The sequence below is a fragment of the Oncorhynchus gorbuscha genome, linkage group LG02 (assembly GCF_021184085.1).
Source record: "Oncorhynchus gorbuscha isolate QuinsamMale2020 ecotype Even-year linkage group LG02, OgorEven_v1.0, whole genome shotgun sequence".
Classification (NCBI taxonomy): Eukaryota; Metazoa; Chordata; class Actinopteri; order Salmoniformes; family Salmonidae; genus Oncorhynchus; species Oncorhynchus gorbuscha.
Window position 1 is genome coordinate 71,107,155 of NC_060174.1, and position 25,359 is coordinate 71,132,513.

A 25,359-nucleotide genomic window follows, 5' to 3' on the forward strand; every position below is an offset into this window, starting at 1 on the left:
GTTTATTTATTTTCCCTTTTGTACTTTAACTATTTGCACATCATTACAACACTGTATATAGACATAATATGACATTTGAAATGTCTTTATTTGTTTGGAACGTTTGTGAGTGCAATGTTTTACTGTTCATTTGTTATTGTTTATTTCACTCTCTTTTATTATCTATATCACTTGAGAGAGAGAGAGAGAGAGAGAGAGAGAGAACACACGAGAGAGAGAGAGAACACGAGAGAGAGAGAGAACACGAGAGAGAGAGAACACGAGAGAGAGAACACGAGAGAGAGAACACGAGAGAGAGAGAACACGAGAGAGAGAACACGAGAGAGAGAGAACACGAGAGAGAGAGAACACGAGAGAGAGAGAACACGAGAGAGAGAGAGAGAGAACACGAGAGAGAGAGAGAGAGAGAGAGAACACGAGAGAGAGAACACGAGAGAGAGAACACGAGAGAGAGAGAACACGAGAGAGAGAGAACACGAGAGAGAGAGAGAGAGAGAGAGAGAGAGAGAGAGAGAGAGAGAGAGAGAGAGAGAGAGAGAGAGAGAGAGAGAGAGAGAGAGAGAGAGAGAGAACACGAGAGAGAGAACACGAGAGAGAGAACACGAGAGAGAGAACACGAGAGAGAGAACACGAGAGAGAGAACACGAGAGAGAGAACACGAGAGAGAGAACACGAGAGAGAGAACACGAAAGAGAGAGAGAACACGAGAGAGAGAGAGAGAGAGAACACGAGAGAGAGAGAGAGAACAAGCGCTCCAGGTGGAATGGGCTTTACCAACCTGGCCTCAGCATTCACTCTACTGTCTCTCTGTCTAGGAAGACTGACAAGAATTTGAATAAAAGGACAGAAAACAAAGGCATTCACTGAGATGATGGGGGCTGTCTAAAGTGTTTGTGTGGAAGTCAGGGTGGAGGATTCTTTTCTCTCCATATTCCTCAGTCTACTCCTGAATGATAGGAAGGTCTGCCAGGGTTAGAATAGACATGAAGCCTCTCCACTAGCAGGTGACTGTGGTGCTGGGCAATAGAAAGTGGCTACAGGAAGACATTTTCAAATAATCAATGGAGACATCATGTTTGGAGGCTCTTCTACAACTATCCTGATGCACCAGTAGTTTCAAAAGGCACTGGAATACTCTGAAGGATTGACCTTAGATTTTTCCCCAGACAAGCAAACTTGAGCTTTTTAGAAAAAAGCAACAGTGTTGTTCTGTGAGTCCTACTGAAATCTGGATATGTCCTGCCCAGTCCCATTCTTCTCCCTCCATGGGGCCATTAGGATTGATTTTTCATTTTTTTCCCCACTGTGTTCACAGGTAGAATGTAAGAAGGCCCAGCCCAAGGAGGTGATGTTCCCACCAGGCACGCGAGGGAGGGCCAGGGGCCTGCCCTACACCATGGATGCCTTCATGCTGGGGATGGGCATGCTGAGTGAGTATGGACCAACACTACTCCAGCAAAGTCCAGCACACTACTCAGTCGCACACGGTAACATTCCCTAACACTCACTCTCCAACAATCGTGCAGGTCTCTGATTCATTGTTTTTTCTTTAAGTAATAAAGGAGAACCAATGTGCTGGTGGTGTACAGTGCCTTCAGAAAGTATGCACACCCCTTGACTTTTTCCAAATGTTGTTGTTTTACAGCCTGAATTTAACATTAATTCAATTGAGATTTTGATCACTGGCCTACACACAATACCCCAGAATGTCAAAGTGGAATTATGTTTTTTTTTGTTTGTTTTTTTTGGACAAATTCTTAAAAATAAAAGCTTAAATGTCTTCAGTCAATAATTATTCAACCCCTTTGTTATGGTAAACCTTCAACCTTAAAAGTTGCTTAAGTCACATAATAAGTTGCATGGACTCACTCTGTGTGCAGTAATAGTCATTCAAAAATCATGTTAAAAACTATATAATTATGTACCCTCCACACACACAGTACAATTATCTGTAAGGTCCCTCAGTCTGAGCAGTGAATTTCAAATACAGATTCAACCACAAAGACCAGGGAGGTTTTCCAATGCATCACAAAGAAGGCAGTTGTTAGTAGCTGGGTAAAAAAAAAGTAGATGGCAAAGTAATTCACTTTTTCTCCTGAATACAAAGTGTTATGTTTGGGGAAAATCCAATACAACGCATTACTGAGTACCACTCTCCACATTTTCAAGCATAGTGGTGTCTGCATCATGTTATGGGTATGCTTGTCATTGTTAAGGACTGGGGAGTTTTTCAGGATAAAAAATAAATGGAATGGAGGTAAGCACAGGCAAAATCCTAGAGGAAAACCTTGTTTAGTCTGCTTTGCACCAGACACTGGGAGATGAATTCACCTTTCAGCAGAACAATAACCTAAAACACAAGGCCAAATATACACTGAAGTTGCTTACCAAGAAGTTAGTGAATGTTCCTGAGTGGCCAAGTTACAGTTTTGACTTAAATCTACTTGGAAATCTATGGCAAGACCTGAAAATGATTGTCTAGCAATGATCAACAACCAATTTGACTTAAATAGGACTTAAATATTTTTTTTAAAGAATAATGGGTAAATGTTGCACCATCCAGGTGTGGAAAGCTCTCAGAGACTTACCCAGAAAGACTCACAGCTGTAATCGCTGCCAAAGGTGCTTCTACAAAATATTAAGGGGGTGTGAATACTTATGTAAATGTTCTATTTCTTTATTTCATTTTCAATACATTTGCAAAATGTATTGGGTCTAACTAATGTCTCGTGAGATAGAGGAAAATGTACTCAGATTATTGAGCTCCACATTGAGCTCATCTAAGGTGTGCCGTTTCCGTGTCCACAAGAGGTCTACTTTCCTGGCGCTGATGAGTCACGGGTGGTCCTGGGCGTAGGGAACAGGGCACCACATTACCGGGATAAATGGAGAGGAAAATTGAGGTGATGTCATATTATGGATTCATCACTCCGTCTGTGACCCCAGCAGTGGGTAATGACAGGGACACAGAGGGGTGTCATGGAGGGCCCTCATCTAAAGGCAGCCAGCTGTAGCTGTACCTCTTCTCTCCTTCATCATCATTCAGCTCCCCATCTCTCTCTTTCCTCACCTCTCTGTCTCAGGGCGAGGGGTTGCTAAGGGCATGACACTGATATCAGACTGATTTTGCTGATGGTTTATGGTAAAAGTGGCAGTAACACCCGTAAGTGGTTCTGTCAGCACTGTCTAAGTAGTTCCCAGTCCAGATTTTGTCCGTTTGAACTATTTAACAAGCACAGTGAACTTTTCGGAACTTATTACGGATCAATGCGTCACTATGGATGAGGGGAAAAACAGTCTGCTCCGGAGGGAGAATAGGGGCAGAGGAGGCGGGGAGTGCTCATGTGAGAATATTAACTGCCAACTTATTTGGAGACACTCTTATCTAAATGAAATTGGAAAAGGCAGGACAGCGAAACATTCCTTTGTATAATTTGCATTTGGAAAAAAACAGAGCCAGGCTCATTATTTAAGGAACTGTAAGGTTCTTATAAGCCAAATCTCATTAAAACTTGCCACTAGTTCCTTTGTTTACTGCACCTAATCTAGCCATTTATCTTTATTGTGTTGTGCCCGATGTATGTTTGCTGAAATTAATACAGATTTGAACCTGGGCAAGTATGGGTGTACCAGATGGATAATTGATTTTGAAGTGAATCAGAACTGTTGAGCCATAAAATAGGTACATTAGCATGCATATTAATAACGCAAATAACAGGGCCTGGAAACAGCCACCGGGCCAGATCCAATGACAGACTTTATTTACTGAGATGGCGGGCGGCAGAGATGCTAGGTTCAACACGCCAGAGTAATGAGTTTCCTTCTTCTCCTCTCCTCCTCCTTCTCTTCTCCTCCCTCTTTTTGTCTTCTGTCTTCTCCGCTCAGACTCAGATCCCCCTAGTGTATATGCTCGTACCCCTACCTCTGTTAACAATGACACGTTGCATATACACACATGCAGGCTGCTGATTGGGGTGTCTGAATTATGTGTCCGTTTAAAGTAACTGTCCAATATTTATGACTTACAATATGAGTGAAATTGTTTTCCTTTAAAAAAAAGGTAATTAACTATGCTAAAAAAAGCAGCTTTCCTGTGTTGGAATGGTGTAGGCATACCTCAACAATATAATGGTGTGGGTGTACCTCAACAATATAATGGTGTTGGTGTACCTCAACAATATAATGGTGTTGGTGTACCTCAACAATATAATGGTGTGGGTGTACCTCAACAATATAATGGTGTTGGTGTACCTCAACAATATAATGGTGTGGGTGTACCTCAACAATATAATGGTGTGGTCGTACCCCAACAATATAATGGTGTGGGTGTACCTCAACAATATAATGGTGTTGGTGTACCTCAACAATATAATGGTGTGGGTGTACCCCAACAATATAATGGTGTGGATGTACCTCAACAATATAATGGTGTAGGTGTACCTCAACAATATAATGGTGTGGGTGTACCTCAACAATATAATGGTGTGGTGTACCTCAACAATATAATGGTGTGGGTGTACCTCAACAATATAATGGTGTTGGTGTACCTCAACAATATAATGGTGTAGGTGTACCTCAACAATATAATGGTGTGGGTGTACCTCAACAATATAATGGTGTTGGTGTACCTCAACAATATAATGGTGTGGGTGTACCTCAACAATATAATGGTGTGGGTGTACCCCAACAATATAGTGGTGTGATCGTACCCCAACAATATAATGGTGTGGTCGTACCTCAACAATATAATGGTGTAGGTGTACCTCAACAATATAATGGTGTTGGTGTACCCCAACAATATAATGGTGTGGTCGTACCTCAACAATATAATGGTGTGGTCGTACCTTAACAATATAATGATTTTGGTGTACCTCAACAATATAATGGTGTTGGTGTACCCCAACAATATAATGGTGTGGTCGTACCTCAACAATATAATGGTGTAGGTGTACCTCAACAGTATAATGGTGTGATCGTACCCCAACAATATAATGGTGTGGTCGTACCTCAACAATATAATGGTGTAGGTGTACCTCAACAATATAATGATGTTGGTGTACCCCAACAATATAATGGTGTGGTCGTACCTCAACAATATAAACCTTAACAATATAATGGTGTGGGTGTACCTCAACAATATAATAGTGTGGTGTACCCCAACAATATAATGGTGTGGGTGTACCCCAACAATATAATGGTGTTGGTGTACCTCAACAATATAATGGTGTGGGTGTACCTCAACAATATAATGGTGTTGGTGTACCTCAACAATATAATGGTGTGATCGTACCCCAACAATATAATGGTGTGGTCGTACCTCAACAATATAATGGTGTAGGTGTACCTCAACAATATAATGGTGTTGGTGTACCCCAACAATATAATGGTGTGGTCGTACCTCAACAATATAATGGTGTGGTCGTACCTTAACAATATAATGGTTTTGGTGTACCCCAACAATATAATGGTGTGGTCGTACCTCAACAATATAATGGTGTAGGTGTACCTCAACAATATAATGGTGTGATCGTACCCCAACAATATAATGGTGTGGTCGTACCTCAACAATATAATGGTGTAGGTGTACCTCAACAATATAATGATGTTGGTGTACCCCAACAATATAATGGTGTGGTCGTACCTCAACAATATAATGGTGTGGTCGTACCTTAACAATATAATGGTGTGGGTGTACCTCAACAATATAATGGTGTGGGTGTACCCCAACAATATAATGGTGTGGGTGTACCCCAACAATATAATGGTGTTGGTGTACCTCAACAATATAATGGTGTGGGTGTACCTCAACAATATAATGGTGTTGGTGTACCTCAACAATATAATGGTGTGATCGTACCCCAACAATATAATGGTGTGGTCGTACCTCAACAATATAATGGTGTAGGTGTACCTCAACAATATAATGGTGTTGGTGTACCCCAACAATATAATGGTGTGGTCGTACCTCAACAATATAATGGTGTGGTCGTACCTTAACAATATAATGGTTTTGGTGTACCCCAACAATATAATGGTGTGGTCGTACCTCAACAATATAATGGTGTAGGTGTACCTCAACAATATAATGGTGTTGGTGTACCCCAACAATATAATGGTGTGGTCGTACCTCAACAATATAATGGTGTGGTCGTACCTTAACAATATAATGGTGTGGGTGTACCTCAACAATATAATGGTGTAGGTGTACCTCAACAATATAATGGTGTTGGTGTACCCCAACAATATAATGGTGTGGTCGTACCTCAACAATATAATGGTGTGATCGTACCCCAACAATATAATGGTGTGGTCGTACCTCAACAATATAATGGTGTAGGTGTACCTCAACAATATAATGGTGTTGGTGTACCCCAACAATATAATGGTGTGGTCGTACCTCAACAATATAATGGTGTGGTCGTACCTTAACAATATAATGGTGTGGGTGTACCTCAACAATATAATGGTGTGGGTGTACCCCAACAATATAATGGTGTGGGTGTACCCCAACAATATAATGGTGTTGGTGTACCTCAACAATATAATGGTGTGGGTGTACCCCAACAATATAATGGTGTGGGTGTACATTAAGAATATAATGGTGTGGTCGTATACCGGTCATAAAAAATATTATTCTATTATTAATATTTTGTAAACTGTCTGTTACAGATACAATTTTAAGGTGAAATATTTTGTGTGTTTTTTCTCCCATTTATGCCACCAATACAAGTAAATGTCAACTCAAGAACATTATTTGGGTATGAGTTAACAGAATATTAACTTTTAAAAGTGATATTTTCAATGGACAGTTACTTAAAACATCTATGAATGTGTGTCAGACTGTGGAGATGAGTGGGTGTGTGAGAGAGTATGTGTGAGGAAAGTTTACATTTTTCCCTCTATGGGCAAGTGACTGCGGTTGCTCTGTATGCCCCTGATGTGCTGTAGCCCTCCCTCCCTCCATGTCCTGAGGCAGCGGCCCATGTGTCAACAGAACGCCACAGAACAGTATTCACGCCATGCCCTTTAAATACCAGCCCCTGACCCCCCCACTCCCTGCCATGTAGATGTGCCTCATTTAACTCTCTGCTGGGACAGTCAGCACATACTACCTAGTGAACTGCAGCAGGAGGCCCAGGGCAAACACACACACAAATACACTCTCACACACACACACACACACACACACACACACACACACACACACACACACACACACACACACACACACACACACACACACACACACACACACACACACACACACACACACACACACACACACACACACACACACACACACAGACACAGCAAGGCCGGTGCCAGAAGGAATCAGTTGGATGGGCATTTGATTTCCATAGGGGAGCCTCCTATGTGTGGACGTGCACCATTCTTTTTAACAGTATGCACAAATAATCATTTTGTTGTTGTCAGTACAAAAGGTCAGTACAAAATCATCACAAAAGCAATAATGGCATTATAATGACTATACTGAACAAAAATATACATGCAACATGTAAAGTGCTGCATGTTTCATGAGGTGAAATAAAAGATGCGATATGCACAAAAAGCTTATTGCTCTCACATTTTGGGCACAGATTTGCTTACATCCCTGTGAATATTTCTCCTTTACCAAGATAATCCATCCACCTGATAGGTGTGGCATATCAAGAAGCTGATGAAACAGCATGATCCTTACACAGGTGCAACTAGGTGACAATATTGGTGACAATATTACCGCCACATGGGCAGTCATGAGTCATGACTGCAGTAAAATTCCATGTGAAATGGTAATCTCCCTTTATGCACTCTGGACATGCTTTGGTATTACCCAACTTGCTAACTACTATCAGGTCCTAATGGCCTTGTACTCCGGGCTCTATTGTCCCTCTTTAGGGACACCACAAAAATCCTGAATTAAAATGATGATTGTGCCATTATACAATGCATAGGCTAACACATATTACATTACGCATGGTAGAAAAACATAAAACAAAACCAATTTAAGATGTCTTTGGTACATAATTGGTCTAGCCTACACTCCAAAATTAAACAAATTAAAGTAAATCACTTTTGAGTGTGGACCGTATTATTATGCAGATTGGATGGACTGGTTACCTTATGCTACACTCCAAAATGTCTATCCATGAGTCTGGAAGAGAACGTATAGCCCTAGGCGATGCTGTAGGTTCATTGATTGTGCAGGGCGGCTTACAGTTAGCCTACAATTAGTACATTTGTATTTGATTTTGAATAGCCTAGTAATAGGACATTGTTTATGTTTCCATAATTAATAGGGTGACACATTCCCTTCAGCTTTACAGAATATCACCAACATGCGTTTCCATCCCCTCTCTCCTTTATTCCTTTCTCGAGCGCACAGATGGCTGTCAACAGTTTAGGGAAATATGTTTAATTGCGAAAACACATTACTATTGATGTTCCTGAACAGATTTAACTTGGTTTCCCACATTAAGCCCTGGGTAGCTGCAGGAACAAGGTTGGAGAGCCCATGGCAAACAGAGTGCGGATGGAATATCACCTGTCGGGCAGCGAGATCATGCTCCTCAAACAGTGGTTGATGCTGGGAGTGAATGAAGTGTTCTTCTATTTATTCATCAGCTGCTCATATGAAGCACATGCTAAAACCCAAGTAGCTTACAAAGTAAACCGGCGGGAAAGTGTGGCCTACATTCGCTATTCGAATGCATACAGATGGCTTGTATTTCCCCCCCTGCGCCTTTGATAAATGGGCCCATTCTAAAACAAAACTAATTTGACATATTAGTAAAGATTAGATTCATTTGAGAATAGTCTGATTGGTGAAAATATGATCACTTGATGAGAGAACAGCTGTGAAGCCCGAGGCAAGGAACAGAGCGCAAGTTTTTTTTTGCCACTTTCTCAAATAGTCAATAGTCACATCATGCATATATGTGTTGATTCCTAAGACATTCGAAAAGGTTTGTATCATTCACCACTAAAGTTGACAAATAACTCTAAATCTAGCACATAGGATCTATGATCACTTTTACACTCAACATAGACACTTTATATGCACACTCGCTCTGTAATGGGAAAAATGTCCTTTGTATTTGATTCAGCTACATTCAATTATATTTTTCTTACTATAAAATCAGATCAAATAAAATAATGGCACAGGACTTACACTACACAACCAAAAGTATGTGGACAGCTGCTCGTCCAACATCTCATTCCAAAATTGTTGCAGGGACTTGCTTGATATTGAGCGATTGGGCCTGGCTCGCTGTCGGCGTTCCAATTCATCGAGAAGGTTTTCGATGGGGATGAGGTCAGGGTTCTGTGCAGGCCAGTCAAGTTCTTCAACACCGATCTCGACAAACCATTTCAGTATGGACCTCGCTTTATGCACGGGTGCATTGTTATGCTGAAACAGGAAAGGGCCTTACCCAAACTGTTGCACAAAGTTGGAAGCACAGAATCATGTAGAATGTCATTGTAGACTGTAGGGTTAATATTTCCCTTTACTGGAACTAAGGGACCTAACCCGAACCATGAAAAACAGCACCAGACCATTATTCCTCCTCCAACAAACTTTACAGTTGGCACGATGCATTCGGGCAGGTAGTGTTCTCCAGGCATCCGCCAAACTCAGATTCGTCTGTCGGACTGCCAGATGGTGAAACGTGATTCATCACTATAGTGAACACGTTTCCACTGCTCCAGAGTCCAATGACGGCGAGCTTTAAACCACTCCAGCTGACACTTGGCATTGCGCATAGTGATCTTAGGCTTATGTGCGGCTGCTCGTCCATGGAAAACCATTTCATGAAACTCCCAACAAACAGTTCTTGCGCTGATGTTGCTTCCAGAGGCAGGTTGGAACTCGGTAGTAAGTGTTGCAACCATGGACTGACGCCTTAAGAAGGAAAGAAATTCCACTAATTAACTTTTAACAATGCACACCTGTTAATTGAAATGCATTGCAGGTGACTACCTCGTGAAGATGGTTGAGAGAATGCCAAGCGTGTGCAAAGTCTTCATCAAGGCAAAGGGTGGCTACTTTGAAGAATCTCAAATATAACATATATTTTGATTTGTTTAACACTTTTTGGGTTACTACATGTTTCTATATGTGTTATTTCATAGTTTTGATGTCTTCATTATTATTTTACAATGTAGAAAATAGTAAAAATAAAGAAAAACCCTTGAATGAGTAGGTGTGTCCAAACTTTTGACTGGTGCTTTATGTGTGAAATTAGTTTAGGTATTTTTTAGGTGAAATTTTGAGGCAATTATCAGGGTTATTATCAACTTGGCGTGGCACCTTCAACTATCAGCAGAACTACGTTCGTGAGAAGCAGGGGCAATGGAGGAAAACCATTTTAAAAATGATGTCCTATTAAAACTGGTTATAACACCAGTTCTGTTTGTGACATTAAGATTATAACAACGACAGTGTGTTTTATAGACTGATTTAGAAAAAGTCAAGGACAGAGGGGGGCATGACTTTAAAAATGGCAGAGTAATATTTTTTTTAATGAATGAGCAGTCCAAATGACTGATTTAGCAGTTCTAGTGTGGGTTTTATAGTAAAGACATGTCATTTAACTGTACAAATGTGTGACCTTTTAATGTGGTATGAACACAACCTGTCATGATGGTTTCATTTGATTGTCAAACAAATCACTTAAAAAGTAGGTTACCTTTGCACGTTCGTCCTAAATAGCGTTTTAGCGAGCAAAAAAACGCCGCTCTGACTTACTACATGTAGCCCATGTATCTGATGCTGTTTGGCAAAAAAGAGAAAGACATTGCCATACTATTTTAGTCCAGACAGAATCAGATACACTTACTGAGACAGAGGGGCGCTCTTTCGCTCGCTCAAATACTTTATCTGAGATTGATGCATCTTTCCTTCAGCTCACGTCTTGGTCAAATGAATTGCCGGTGGTGTAAAGTACTTACACCACTGGTTTGCTTAATATAAGGTATTTGAAATGACTTATACTTTTACTTTTGATACTGAAGTACATTTGAGCAATTACATTTACTTACTACTTAGGTATATTTAAAACCAAATTCTTTTAGACTTTTACTCAAATAGTATTTTACTGGGTGACTTTCACTTTTACTTTTACTCATTTTCTGTTAAGGTATCTTTACTTTTACTCATTTTCTGTTAAGGTATCTTTACTTTTACTCATTTTCTGTTAAGGTATCTTTACTTTTACTCATTTTCTGTATCTTTACTTTTACTCAGGTATCTTTCTTTTTATTTTCTTTAAGGTACTCATTTTCTGTTAAGGTATCTTTACTTTTACTCATTTTCTGTTAAGGTATCTTTACTTTTACTCATTTTCTGTTAAGGTATCTTTACTTTTACTCATTTTCTGTTAAGGTACCTTTACTTTTACTCATTTTCTGTTAAGGTATCTTTACTTTTACTCAATTTCTGTTAAGGTACCTTTACTTTTACTCATTTTCTGTTAAGGTATCTTTACTTTTACTCATTTTCTGTTAAGGTATCTTTACTTTTACTCAAGTGTGACAATTGAGTACTTTTTCCACCCATGTAAATTATCATTATTTAAATATTTTATTTGGACAGGCAAGGAGGTATGGTAGGGCAGGCCTGGCCCCCCAAGGCCTGCCCATAACGCCTGCCCTGACACACAGGCTGAAATTTTCCCACCGAACTCCATGTGGTTTGTTCAATCACAGTTTAGGTGATGGTATTTTTCTATATTGACGGGCCAAATTCTAAAGCAATGTGTGTATTATCATTGTCATCGTAAAGATAATGATGCCATCACTTCCCATGATATCACATCATTGCCAAATTCACAATGATCCACCTCTGACACTTCTCTTTGTGTTCAGTGATTTGTTTTCTCATCAGTCCCTAAGCTGGTCTAGCCTCTCATATTTCGTTCCTGCAGGTCAGGTCTCCCCTCATCGCCCCTCAGTCAGAAGCATCTTCTCACTTGTTCAGGATTAAATTGAGCTTTGTCATGGGCAGCAAAAGGCTGATTGGATATTTATTACCCAGACATACATGTTTCTTTGCCCTGGAAGTAGAGAGCTGGCCTCTGAGCTGTCCTCTGTCTCTGTCACAACACCCCTGGTCTGGTCTGGGGTGATGCTGAGAATTGACAAGGCTTAGCTGGGGGAAGCCGATTTAAAGTGTCCGGTGACTATACTATATCCTATTTCTGTAGAACGTTAGTTGCAGCATAAACTCACTAGAGAGAGCAAAGCTGTTTGACATAATGGAGACTTTCACAGGGGAACAGCGAAGTAGTTTATCAAGTTAGTACTCTGTGATAACCTTAACACAAGGCTATCATGGTGTGTGTTTTCTATAAAACAAAGATATCCGAGTGGATACTAGTCATTTGCTTCTGGATTGAGGGAATCCCTTTTTACTGGCTGATTTAGACAAATCTTTGGCTGGAGATGATAACAACTTTTTATGACAACAGATAAAGGCTTAGAAATAGCCTCGCTTTAAAAGGAACAGTATGTTTGCGATGATCAAACTGATCTTCCTTGATCTGTCCTTCGATCAAACTCACTCACTTACTCACCTGTTCACACACTCAAATGTCTCAATATACAGAGGGATACACACACATGCACACAAACACACACACGCACAAACAGAGACACACACTCAGCTCTCACACACATCCCGAACACACACTTTCTCAATATGTTCCCACAGCTGCTGCTGTTTGAAAGCTGTCCAGATAATGAACTTGTGGACTGGTGGTTGTAATGAGCGTCTTGACAGCAGAGGAACAATAAATATACTTTGTCTTGTTGGCCCGACGGGTCTGCTTCAAGTTTACACACACACACACACACACACACACACACACACACACACACACACACACACACACACACACACACACACACACACACACACACACACACACACACACACACACACACACACACACACTCGCGCACATACAAGCACGCACGCACACATGCACAAACACAAACACAAGCACACACACACACTAATAGATATTTCAAATATATATACTGAACAAAAATATAAATGCAATAACTGAATGACAGTTCGTAAAATTAATTCAGTCAATTGAAATAAATTAATTAGGCCCTAATCTTTAGATTTCACATAAATGGGTAGGGGCGCAGCCATGGGTGGGCATGGGAGGGCACTTGGGAGCCAGGCCCACCCACTAGGAAGCCAGGCCCAGCAATTCAAAATTAATTTTTCCCCACAAAAGGGCTTTATTACAGAAACCCTCCTCTGTTTCATCAGCTTTCCAGCTGACTAGTTGCAGACGATCCTGCATGTGAAGAAGCCGGATGTGGAGATCCAGGGCTGGCGTGGTTACACTTGGCCTGCGGTTGTGAGGCCGGTTGGACATACTGCTAAATTCTCTAAACACCATTCGAGGTGGCTTATGGTAGAGAAATTAACATCCAATTCTCTGTCAAGATCTCTGGTGGTCATTCCTGCAGCCAGCATGCCGATTGCATGCCCCTTCCAAACTTGTGACATCTGTGACATTGTTTTGTGTGACAAAACTGCAAATTTTAGAGTGGCCTTTTATTGTCCCCAGCACAAGGTCCACCTGTGTAATGATAACGCTGTTTAATCAGCTTCTTGATATCCAACACTTGTCAGGTGGAGGGATTATCTTGGCAAGTAAGAAATGCTCACTAACAGACAAATTTGTGCAAAACATTTGAAAGAAATAAGCTGGGATCTTTTATTTCAGCTCGTGAAACATGGGACCAACACTTTACATGATATTTTTGTTCAGTATAGAAATGTGCACAAGCGGGAATGCTATTGTACAGTATATCTCATATGAGAGAATGCTCAGATACTCTGTCTGCCATACAGTATGGATAGCAATTGTGAAGGCAATTTCTGAAAGCTTCTGTCTCATCATCTCCCTCATTCTGGGCACTTTACTGAGATGATGGACAGAGATGATCTGTACGTTTTCAGCCTTCCATCTGATTTCACGGCACCTAGTTTCTTTGTTACACTATACTTAACTACAGATTCAAAAATAAAGAACAAAAAGGAAGCCAAAATCAAAGGCCTTCCAAACATCCGTGCTGCTTCGCATGGTTTCAGTAGGAAGTACACTGCAGCAGGCATCTGCCCTTCAATTTGCTACAGATGACAACTGCTCAGTGAACTGTGCCGCACGCACTTTAGACTGAAAGGCCTTCCTGTCCAGTCACAGATGGAGCTGAATGATAACAGCTTCACCCAGGGGCAGCAGAGGAACGTTACCCTCTCTTGTCAGAGAAACTCTCATGGCTTCAGGCTATTATTCAACAATGACATTTCCCGGCTAATCAATATCTCATCATTGGCAGTCAACACAGCCTGATCCCTGTCCCTGGAAATAGCTGGTGTTCTAAGCGCACATATACCATTGTGCACACTTGTGTGTGTGTGTGTGTGTGTGTGTGTGTGTGTGTGTGTGTGTGTGTGTGTGTGTGTGTGTGTGTGTGTGTGTGTGTGTGTGTGTGTGTGTGTGTGTGTGTGTGTCAGCTCTCACACACATCCCGAACACACACTTTCTCAATATGTTCCCACAGCTGCTGCTGTTTGAAAGCTGTCCAGATAATGAACTTGTGGACTGGTGGTTGTAATGAGCGTCTTGACAGCAGAGGAACAATAAATATACTTTGTCTTGTTGGCCCGACGGGTCTGCTTCAAGTTTACACACACACACACACACACACACACACACACACACACACACACACACACACACACACACACACACACACACACACACACACACACACACACACACACACACACACACACACACACACACACACACACACACACACACACACACACACTCTTATCCATCCTCCATCTGGCTGGGATTGATACTGTGTGTGTTTGTGTTCAAATCAAATTGTATTTGTCACATATGCCGAGTACAACAGGTGTAGGCCTTACAGTGAAACGCTTACTTACAAGCCCCTAACAGACAGTGCAGTTTACAAAAAAAAAATAAGAATAAGAACTAAAAGTAACAAATAATTATAGAGCAGCAGTAAAATAACAATAGCGAGGCTGTATACAGGGGGTACCTGTACAGAGTCAATGTGCAGGGGCACCGGTTACTTGAGGTAATATGTACGTGTGTGTGTGTGTGTGTGTGTGCGTGTGCGTGTGCGTGTGCGTGTGTGTGTGTGTGTGTGTGTGTGTGTGTGTGTGTGTGTGTGTGTGTGTGTGTGTGTGTGTGTGTGTGTGTGTGTGTGTGTGTGTGTGTGTGTGTGTGTGTGTGTGTGTGTGTGCATCTCTATACAGTAGACTGAGATCTGGCCTACTTTCCCCTGTGTTTCCAGGTATGTTTCAACTGGTAACTGTTCAGCTGACATATTGCTCATTAGGGCCGGCCCCGACCCAAAAAAAGAATGGTCAACCGATAGTTGTCTGTTCTTTCGACCAATCGTTTGGTCATCATTTTTAAACGTGTATTTTTCGATATATGCTGCTGCTGGGCCACTCCTGAAGTTGCCGGTAAATAGGCTCCACCAGTGGTTGGCAACCTTTTCCATTTGGAGTGCCAAGTTATCGTACCATTTCTACTGATCTGCATGCCAGTTATGGTTTTCATTTGCACATTTTTTGTGGAACAGTTTCATTTAATTTATATTAAAGTCTTCATGTCTCAAAATCAATGTAACGTCAAAAATCTATCTCAATGAAAATGATACAAATCAAAAAATGACTTCTATTGCCATTGCCAATATGTAAAAATAGCCTACATAAACCAACAAATAAAAACATTGCAGCCTGCAGGCAGAAAATATCCTGATAAAAATAAATATCCTATAAATCACATTGGCTACGCATGGCCTGTCTGAAAATAACTTGAAACATTGCATCAGATATTAACTCCAGCCTGATCATGCTAGCTAACTTGCCACATTGTTTAAGCTTCGGACAGACAGACACAGCTGTAGACTATTTGCGCATGGGATTGGAAGTAATCAGGTAGGCCTATTTTTATGTTTCCACTGGACATTATTTCCCCCCTTTCATGTTGTGGTTATCGAAAGGGAGAGAGCTGGAAAGACTTTTAAATAGGCTACATCGAGGAACTATTGGCACATTTTGTCATGTGTGCTCCCTCTCCGGCCTCTAGGTCACCAGGCTGCTCGTTATGGCACACACCTGTCGCCATCGTTACGCGCATCTGCGCATAATGACACTCACCTGGACTCCATCACCTCCTTGATTATCTGCCCTATATATGTCACTCCCTTTGGTTCCCTCTCCAGGCGTCATTGTTTCTGTTCCTGTGTCATGTCTGTGCGTTGTTTGTGTTTCTTGTTTTGTATTATATTGTGTATATTTATTAAAACACTCACTCCCTGAACTTGCTTCCCGACTCTCAACGCACATCGTTACATATTTATAGGCGACCGCTGAGTCACAGTAATCTCCTTTTTATATACTCTATACATGCTTTGGTACTACCCAACATGCTAGCTGCCATCAGGTCCTAATGGCCTGGTACCCAGACTCATGGATAGAAACCTTTGCGTGCAGGCCAAGTAGCCTAGGTCTAATTCTATGCGTAATCAAGATTGTCTTTTGTTTGGAGCGCTCCTGTCAATTAATTAATTGACAACTCATAAGAGGAATGAAATAAACCAAAACTGTTTTTCTCACAAGTGAAGCCTAGGTTGTGTGCTCTGCAAACAAAATGTCCACTACTACAATGACAACGGTAAGACTGTAATAATAATATATTGAATGCGTTAACAGAAATTATCGTCACCAAACAAACACGGTAGATTAGAAATTATGGGAATTAACAGTAAATGTAGGCTACTACTGGTGATACTTGTGGGCCATCCCTGCGGCCTCTTCAGTGGATTAGTCCACTGAGACAGATGTGAATCAGACAGTTGTCTTGTGTGCCATAAATCGTTTTATATACAATACCAGTCAAAAGTTTGGACAGACCTACTCATTCAAGGGTTTTTCTTAATTTTTTACTATTTTCTACATTGTAGAATAATACTGAAGACATCAAAACTATGAAATAACACATATGGAATCATGTAGTAACCAAAAAAGGGTTAAATAAATCTAAACATATTTTATAGTTGAGATTTGTCAAAGTAGACACCCTTTGCCTTGATAGCTTTGCACACATTCTCTCAACCATCTTCATGAGGAATCATTTTCCAACAGTCTTGAAGGAGTTGATATGCAGAGCACTTGTTGGCTGCTTTTCCTTCACTCTGCGGCCCAACTCATCCACAAAGCATCTCATTTGAGTTAAGGATGGGTAATTGTGGAGGCCAGGTCATCTGATGCAGCACTCCATCACTCTCCTTCTTGGTCAAATAGCCCTTACACAGCGTGGAGGTGTATTTTGGGTCATTGTCCTGTAGAAAAAAACAATGATAGTCCCACTAAGCACAAACTAGATGGGATGCCGTATTGTGCCTTGAATTCTAAATATATCACAGACAGAGTCACCAGCAAAGCACCATCACACCTCCACCTCCATGCTTCATGGTGGGAACCACACATGCAGAGATCATCCTGTTATGCAGGTGAATGAGGACCCAAAAGCGACTTGGCGAAAACAGAGTCTTTAATCCAGTAAAGTAACTTTACAATCAAAAGGCATAATTCTACTCGTAATGACGAGAACAGACTGGAGACTTGATCAAGAACTGCAGGTTGCCTCGGGAAGGCACTTGAACGTAGCAGACTCAGACACCTGCTCACCACGCAGCATCTGAGGGAAACACGACACGACAGGGCGATACATAGACACAGCACGGTGAACAATAGACAAGGATCCGACAGGGCAGGAACGGAAAACAAGGAGAGAAATAGGGACTCTAATCAGGGAAAAGGATCGGGAACAGGTGTGGGAAGACTAAATGATTGATTAGGGGAATAGGAACAGCTGGGAGCAGGAACGGAACGATAGAGAGAAGAGAGAGAGGAAGGGAGAGAGAAAAAGGGGAACGAACCTAAAAAGACCAGCAGGGGAAAATGAACAGAGGGAAAAGCAAAATGACAAGACAATCTAAGACAAAACATGACAGTACCCCCCACTCACCGAGCGCCTCCTGGCGCACTCGAGAGGAATCCTGGCGGCAACGGAGGAAATCATCAATAAGTGAACGGTCCAGCACGTCCCGAGACGGAACCCAACTCCTCTCCTCAGGACCGTAACTCTCCCAATCCACTAAGTATTGGTGACCCCGTCCCCGAGAACGCATGTCCATGATCCTACGTACCTTGTAAATAGGTGCGCTCTCGACAAGGACGGGAGGGGGAGGGAAGACGAACGGGGTGCGAAGAAAGGGCTTGACACAGGAGACATGGAAGACAGGATGGACGCGACGAAGATGTCGCGGAAGAAGCAGTCGCACAGCGACAGGATTGACGACCTGGGAGACACGGAACGGACCAATGAACCGCGGAGTCAACTTACGAGAAGCTGTCGTAAGAGGAAGGTTGCGAGTGGAAAGCCACACTCTCTGGCCGCAACAATACCTTGGACTCTTAATCCTGCGTTTATTGGCGGCTCTCACAGTCTGTGCCCTGTAACGGCAAAGTGCAGACCTCACCCTCCTCCAGGTGCGCTCACAACGTTGGACAAACGCTTGAGCGGAGGGAACGCTGGACTCGGCAAGCTGGGATGAGAACAGAGGAGGCTGGTAACCCAGACTACTCTGAAACGGAGATAACCCGGTAGCAGACGAAGGAAGCGAGTTGTGAGCGTATTCTGCCCAGGGGAGCTGTTCTGCCCAAGACGCAGGGTTTCTGAAAGAAAGGCTGCGTAGTATGCGACCAATCGTCTGATTGGCCCTCTCTGCTTGACCGTTAGACTGGGGATGAAACCCGGAAGAGAGACTGACGGACGCACCAATCAAACGACAGAACTCCCTCCAAAACTGTGACGTGAATTGCGGGCCTCTGTCTGAAACGGCGTCTAACGGGAGGCCATGAATTCTGAACACATTCTCGATGATGATTTGTGCCGTCTCCTTAGCGGAAGGAAGTTTAGCGAGGGGAATGAAATGTGCCGCCTTAGAGAACCTATCGACAACCGTAAGAATCACAGTCTTCCCCGCAGACAAAGGCAGACCGGTAATGAAGTCTAGGGCGATGTGAGACCATGGTCGAGAAGGAATGGGGAGCGGTCTGAGACGACCGGCAGGAGGAGAGTTACCCGACTTAGTCTGCGCGCAGTCCGAACAAGCAGCCACGAAACGGCGCGTGTCACGCTCCTGAGTCGACCACCAAAAGCGCTGGCGAATAGACGCAAGAGTGCCTCGAACACCGGGATGACCAGCTAACTTGGCAGAGTGAGCCCACTGAAGAACAGCCAGACAGTGGAAACAGGAACGAAAAGGAGGTTACTAGGACAAGCGCGGCGACGCAGTGTGCGTGAGTGCTTGCTTAACCTGTCTTTCAATTCCCAGACTGTCAACCCGACAACACGCCCATAAGGAAGAATCCCCTCGGGATCAGTAGAAGCCACAGAAGAACTAAACAGACGGGATAAGGCATCAGGCTTGGTGTTTTTGCTACCCGGACGGTAAGAAATCACAAACTCGAAACGAGCGAAAAACAACGCCCAACGAGCTTGACGGGCATTAAGTCGTTTGGCAGAACGGATGTACTCAAGGTTCTTATGGTCTGTCCAAACGACAAAAGGAACGGTCGCCCCCTCCAACCACTGTCGCCATTCGCCTAGGGCTAAGCGGATGGCGAGCAGTTCGCGGTTACCCACATCATAGTTGCGCTCAGATGGCGACAGGCGATGAGAAAAATAAGCGCAAGGATGAACCTTCTCGTCAGACTGGAAGCGCTGGGATAGAATGGCTCCCACGCCTACCTCTGAAGCGTCAACCTCGACAATGAATTGTCTAGTGACGTCAGGAGTATCGAGGATAGGAGCGGACGTAAAACGTTCTTTTAGAAGATCAAAAGCTCCCTGGGCGGAACCGGACCACTTAAAACACGTCTTGACAGAAGTAAGAGCTGTGAGAGGGGCAGCAACTTGACCGAAATTACGAATGAAACGCCGATAGAAATTAGCGAAACCTAAAAAGCGCTGCAACTCGACACGTGACCTTGGAACGGGCCAATCACTGACAGCTTGGACCTTAGCGGAATCCATCTGAATGCCTTCAGCGGAAATAACGGAACCGAGAAAAGTAACGGAGGAGACATGAAAAGAGCACTTCTCAGCCTTCACGTAGAGACAATTCTCTAAAAGGCGCTGTAGAACACGTCGAACGTGCTGAACATGAATCTCGAGTGACGGTGAAAAAATCAGGATATCGTCAAGATAGACAAAAACAAAGATGTTCAGCATGTCTCTCAGAACATCATTAACTAATGCCTGAAAAACAGCTGGCGCATTGGCGAGACCAAACGGCAGAACCCGGTACTCAAAATGCCCTAACGGAGTGTTAAACGCCGTTTTCCACTCGTCCCCCTCTCTGATGCGCACGAGATGGTAAGCGTTACGAAGGTCCAACTTAGTAAAGCACCTGGCTCCCTGCAGAATCTCGAAGGCTGATGACATAAGGGGAAGCGGATAACGATTCTTAACCGTTATGTCATTCAGCCCTCGATAATCACGCAGGGCGCAGAGTACCGTCCTTCTTCTTAACAAAAAAGAACCCCGCCCCGGCCGGAGAGGAAGAAGGCACTATGGTACCGGCGTCAAGAGACACAGATAAATAATCCTCGAGAGCCTTACGTTCGGGAGCCGACAGAGAGTATAGTCTACCCCGAGGAGGAGTGGTCCCCGGAAGGAGATCAATACTACAATCATACGACCGGTGAGGAGGAAGGGAGTTGGCTCGGGACCGACTGAAGACCGTGCGCAGATCATGATATTCCTCCGGCACTCCTGTCAAATCGCCAGGTTCCTCCTGAGAAGTGGGGACAGAAGAAATGGGAGGGATGGCAGACATTAAACACTTCACATGACAAGAAACGTTCCAGGATAGGATAGAATTACTAGACCAATTAATAGAAGGATTATGACATACTAGCCAGGGATGACCCAAAACAACAGGTGTAAAAGGTGAACGAAAAATCAAAAAAGAAATAGTCTCACTGTGGTTACCAGATACTGTGAGAGTTAAAGGTAGTGTCTCAAATCTGATACTGGGAAGATGACTACCATCTAAGGCAAACATGGGCGTAGGCTTGTCTAACTGTCTGAAAGGAATGTCATGTTTCCGAGCCCATGCTTCGTCCATGAAACAACCCTCAGCCCCAGAGTCAATCAAGGCACTGCATGTAGCACCCGAACCGGTCCAGCGTAGATGGACTGACATAGTAGTACAGGATCTAGATGAAGAGACCTGAGTAGTAGCGCTCACCAGTAGCCCTCCGCTTACTGATGAGCTCTGGCCTTTACTGGACATGAATTGACAAAATGTCCATCAAATCCGCAATAGAGGCACAGGCGGTTGGTGATCCTCCGTTCCCTCTCCTTGGTCGAGATGCGAATACCTCCCAGCTGCATGGGCTCAGTCTCTGAGCCAGAGGAGGGAGATGGTTGCGATGCGGAGCAGGGAAACACCGTTGACGCGAGCTCTCTTCCACGAGCTTGGTGACGAAGATCTACCCGTCGTTCTATGCGGATGGCGAGAGCAATCAAAGAGTCCACACTGGAAGGAACCTCCCGAGAGAGAATCTCATCTTTGACCACTGCGTGGAGTCCCTCCAGAAAACGAGCGAGCAGCGCCGGCTCGTTCCAGTCACTAGAGGCAGCAAGAGTGCGAAACTCTATAGAGTAATCCGTTATGGATCGATCACCTTGGCATAGGGAAGCCAGGGCCCTAGAAGCCTCCCTACCAAAAACTGAACGGTCAAAAACCCGAATCATCTCCTCTTTAAAGTTCTGGTAATTGTTAGAACAATCAGCCCTTGCCTCCCAGATAGCTGTGCCCCACTCTCGAGCCCGGCCAGTAAGGAGTGAAATGACGTAAGCAACCCGAGCTCTCTCGCTAGAGTATGTGTTGGGTTGGAGAGAGAACACAATATCACACTGGGTGAGAAAGGAGCGGCACTCCGTGGGCTGCCCGGAGTAGCAAGGTGGGTTATTAACCCTAGGTTCCGGAGGCTCGGCAGGCCAGGAAGTAACAGGTGGCACGAGACGAAGACTCTGGAACTGTCCAGAGAGGTCGGAAACCTGAGCGGCCAGGTTCTCCACGGCATGGCGAGCAGCAGACAATTCCTGCTCGTGTCTGCCGAGCATGGCTCCTTGGATCTCGACGGCAGTGTTACGAGCATCTGTAGTCGCTGGGTCCATTCTTTGGTCGGATCCTTCTGTTATGCAGGTGAATGAGGACCCAAAAGCGACTTGGCGAAAACAGAGTCTTTAATCCAGTAAAGTAACTTTACAATCAAAAGGCATAATTCTACTCGTAATGACGAGAACAGACTGGAGACTTGATCAAGAACTGCAGGTTGCCTCGGGAAGGCACTTGAACGTAGCAGACTCAGACACCTGCTCACCACGCAGCATCTGAGGGAAACACGACACGACAGGGCGATACATAGACACAGCACGGTGAACAATAGACAAGGATCCGACAGGGCAGGAACGGAAAACAAGGAGAGAAATAGGGACTCTAATCAGGGAAAAGGATCGGGAACAGGTGTGGGAAGACTAAATGATTGATTAGGGGAATAGGAACAGCTGGGAGCAGGAACGGAACGATAGAGAGAAGAGAGAGAGGAAGGGAGAGAGAAAAAGGGGAACGAACCTAAAAAGACCAGCAGGGGGAAAATGAACAGAGGGAAAAGCAAAATGACAAGACAATCTAAGACAAAACATGACACATCCGTTCACCTACTAAGCGTCTCACAAAGACACAGCGGATGGAACCAAAAATCTCAATTTTGGACTCATCAGACCAAAGGACAGATTTCCACTGGTCTAATGTCAATTGCTCGTGTTTCTTGGGCCAAGCAAGTGTCTTCTTCTGATTGGTGTCCTTTAGTAGTGTTTTCTCTGCAGCAGTTCGACCATGAATGCCTGATTCATTCAGTCTCCTCTGAACAGTTAATGTTGTCTGTTACTGGGACTCTGTGAAGCATTTATTTGGGCTGCAATTTCTGAGGTGCATTTAACTCCAATGAACTTGTCCTCTGCAGTTTCATGATAGTGCTTGATGGTTTTTGTGACTCTACTTGAAGAAACATTCTAAATTCTTTAAGTTTTCCAGATTGACTGACCTTCATGTCTTAAAGTAATGATGTACTGTCGTTTCTCTTTACTTTTTTGAGCTGTTCTTGCCATAATATGGGCTTGATCTTTCACCACGTAGGGCTGTCTTCTGTATACCACCCCTACCTTGTCACAACACAACTGATTGACTCATACGCATTAAGAAGGAAAGAAATTAGGAAGGAAGAAATTGAAATGCATTCATGAAGCTGGTTGATAGAATGTAAATGAGAGAAGGTTAAGCTCTGCCTTATCTCAGCTCACTGGTCACGATAACAACACTCACCCGTAGCACGCGCTCCAGCAGGTATATCTCACTGGTCATCCCCGAAGCCAACTCCTCCCTTGGCCCGCCTTTCCTTCCACTTCTCTGCTGCCAGTGACTGGAATGAATTGCACAAATCGCTGAAGCTGGAGACTTATATTTCCCCCACTAACTTTAAACATCAGCTATCTGAGCAGCTAACCGATCGCTGCAAGCTGTACATAGTCCATCTATAAATAGCCCACCCAATCTACCTACCTCATCCCCATATTGTTTTTATTTACTTTTCTGCTCTTTTCCACACCAGTATCACTACTTACACACCATCATCTGCTCATTTATCACTCAGTGTTAATCTGCTAAATTGTAATTACTTCGCTACTATGGCCTATTTATTGCCTTACCTCTTCACGCCATTTGCACACACTGTATATAGACTTTCTTTTGTTCTATTGTGTTATTGACTGTACGCTTGTTTATTCCATGTGTAACTCTGTGTTGTTGTTTGTGTCGCACTACTTTGCTTTATCTTGGCCAGGTCGCAGTTGTAAATGTGAACTTGCTCTCAACTAGCTTACCTGGTTAAATAAAGGTGAAATAGATTTAAAAAATGTAAGTGCCAAGAGTGCACAAAGCTGTCATCAAGGCAAAGGGTGGCTACTTTGAAGAATCTCAAATATAAAATATATTTTGATTTAAAACTTTTTGGGTTACTACATGATCACATGTGTTATTTCATAGTTTTGATGTCTTCACTATTTTTCTGCAATGTAGAAAATAGTCGACAAAAGAATAACGCTTGAATGAGTCGGTGTGTCCAAACTTTTGACTGGTTCTGTATATATTTGCCACTTCGCCACAAATCAAATCTCGGTCGGCCAACAGCTTATCCACCAAACAATCGACCAGTCTACTAAACGGGGTCAGCCCTATTGCTAATTTCCACAGCAACCATGACAAATGCAAAGGAATAAACAGACCCAGAATAACTGAGCCCTGTCGTCAACATTCTGCGTCAGCACTGGTAGCTACGAAAACCACAACAGATGGCAAATTCATTTTGAAATGACACACACACTCATTTTAAAGCTGTGTTTTTATTTACATATATATTATTATGATTTTAGTCTGCATATTAGATTGTGCTGCAGCACATGATAGATATACATACAGTATATCATCCAAGCCAATTTGGATATTGATATGGTTCACAGTTATTTTGTCCTAGAGCCTCATCAGTCACCATCAGGCTGGTGGAACAGGGAAGGTACAGGCTATTTATTCATGCTAAGCCATCATGACAGCTCTTGATGCGTGCCCTTCCTCAGTTGATTGGTTGATTGATTTGATATACTTTATTTTGGGGTATGGAAAATACAAACATTTGGACCCAGAGGATAACTCATGAAAGCATTATGCAAAGTTTTATACAAACGTATTCCCAGTGTAGTCCAGATATTTGCATGTCTATATCCCTCTGGCAGAGGCAGAAAGCATTGACAATGCCTCCGTGGTGTAAAGTACTTAAGTAAAAATTGTTGAAAGTACTACTTAATTTGTTTTTTTGTGGTATTTGTACTTTACTTTACTATTTATATTTTTGATTACTATTACTGTTACTTCACTGCATTCCTAAATAAAAGTATGTGTTTTTTACTCCATACATTTTCCCTGATACCCAAAAGTGCTCATTACATTTTGAATGGTTAGTAGGACAGGAAAATGGTCCAACTCACACACTTATAAAGAGAACATCCCTGGGCATCCCTACTGCCTCTGATCTGGCGGACTCACTAAACACAAATGCTTCCTTTGTAAACGATGTCTGAGTGTTGGAGTGTGCCC

At 43.0% G+C, this 25,359-nt stretch overlaps 1 protein-coding gene across 13 annotated transcripts in view; it reads left to right on the plus strand.

Annotated features, from left to right (window-relative positions):
* LOC124008625 (RNA-binding protein Musashi homolog 2-like) overlaps positions 1–25,359 on the plus strand; it is a 343,271-nt gene that overhangs the window by 269,658 nt on the left and 48,254 nt on the right. For 8 of the 13 annotated variants that reach the window (XM_046320058.1, XM_046320069.1, XM_046320047.1 and 5 more), the window contains exon 9: positions 1,316–1,487. In XM_046320058.1, the coding sequence (XP_046176014.1) occupies positions 1,316–1,487 (172 nt within the window). The remainder of the gene's footprint in view (positions 1–1,315; positions 1,488–25,359) is intronic. The other 5 variants (XM_046320106.1, XM_046320089.1, XM_046320122.1 and 2 more) reach the window with 1 other exon arrangement.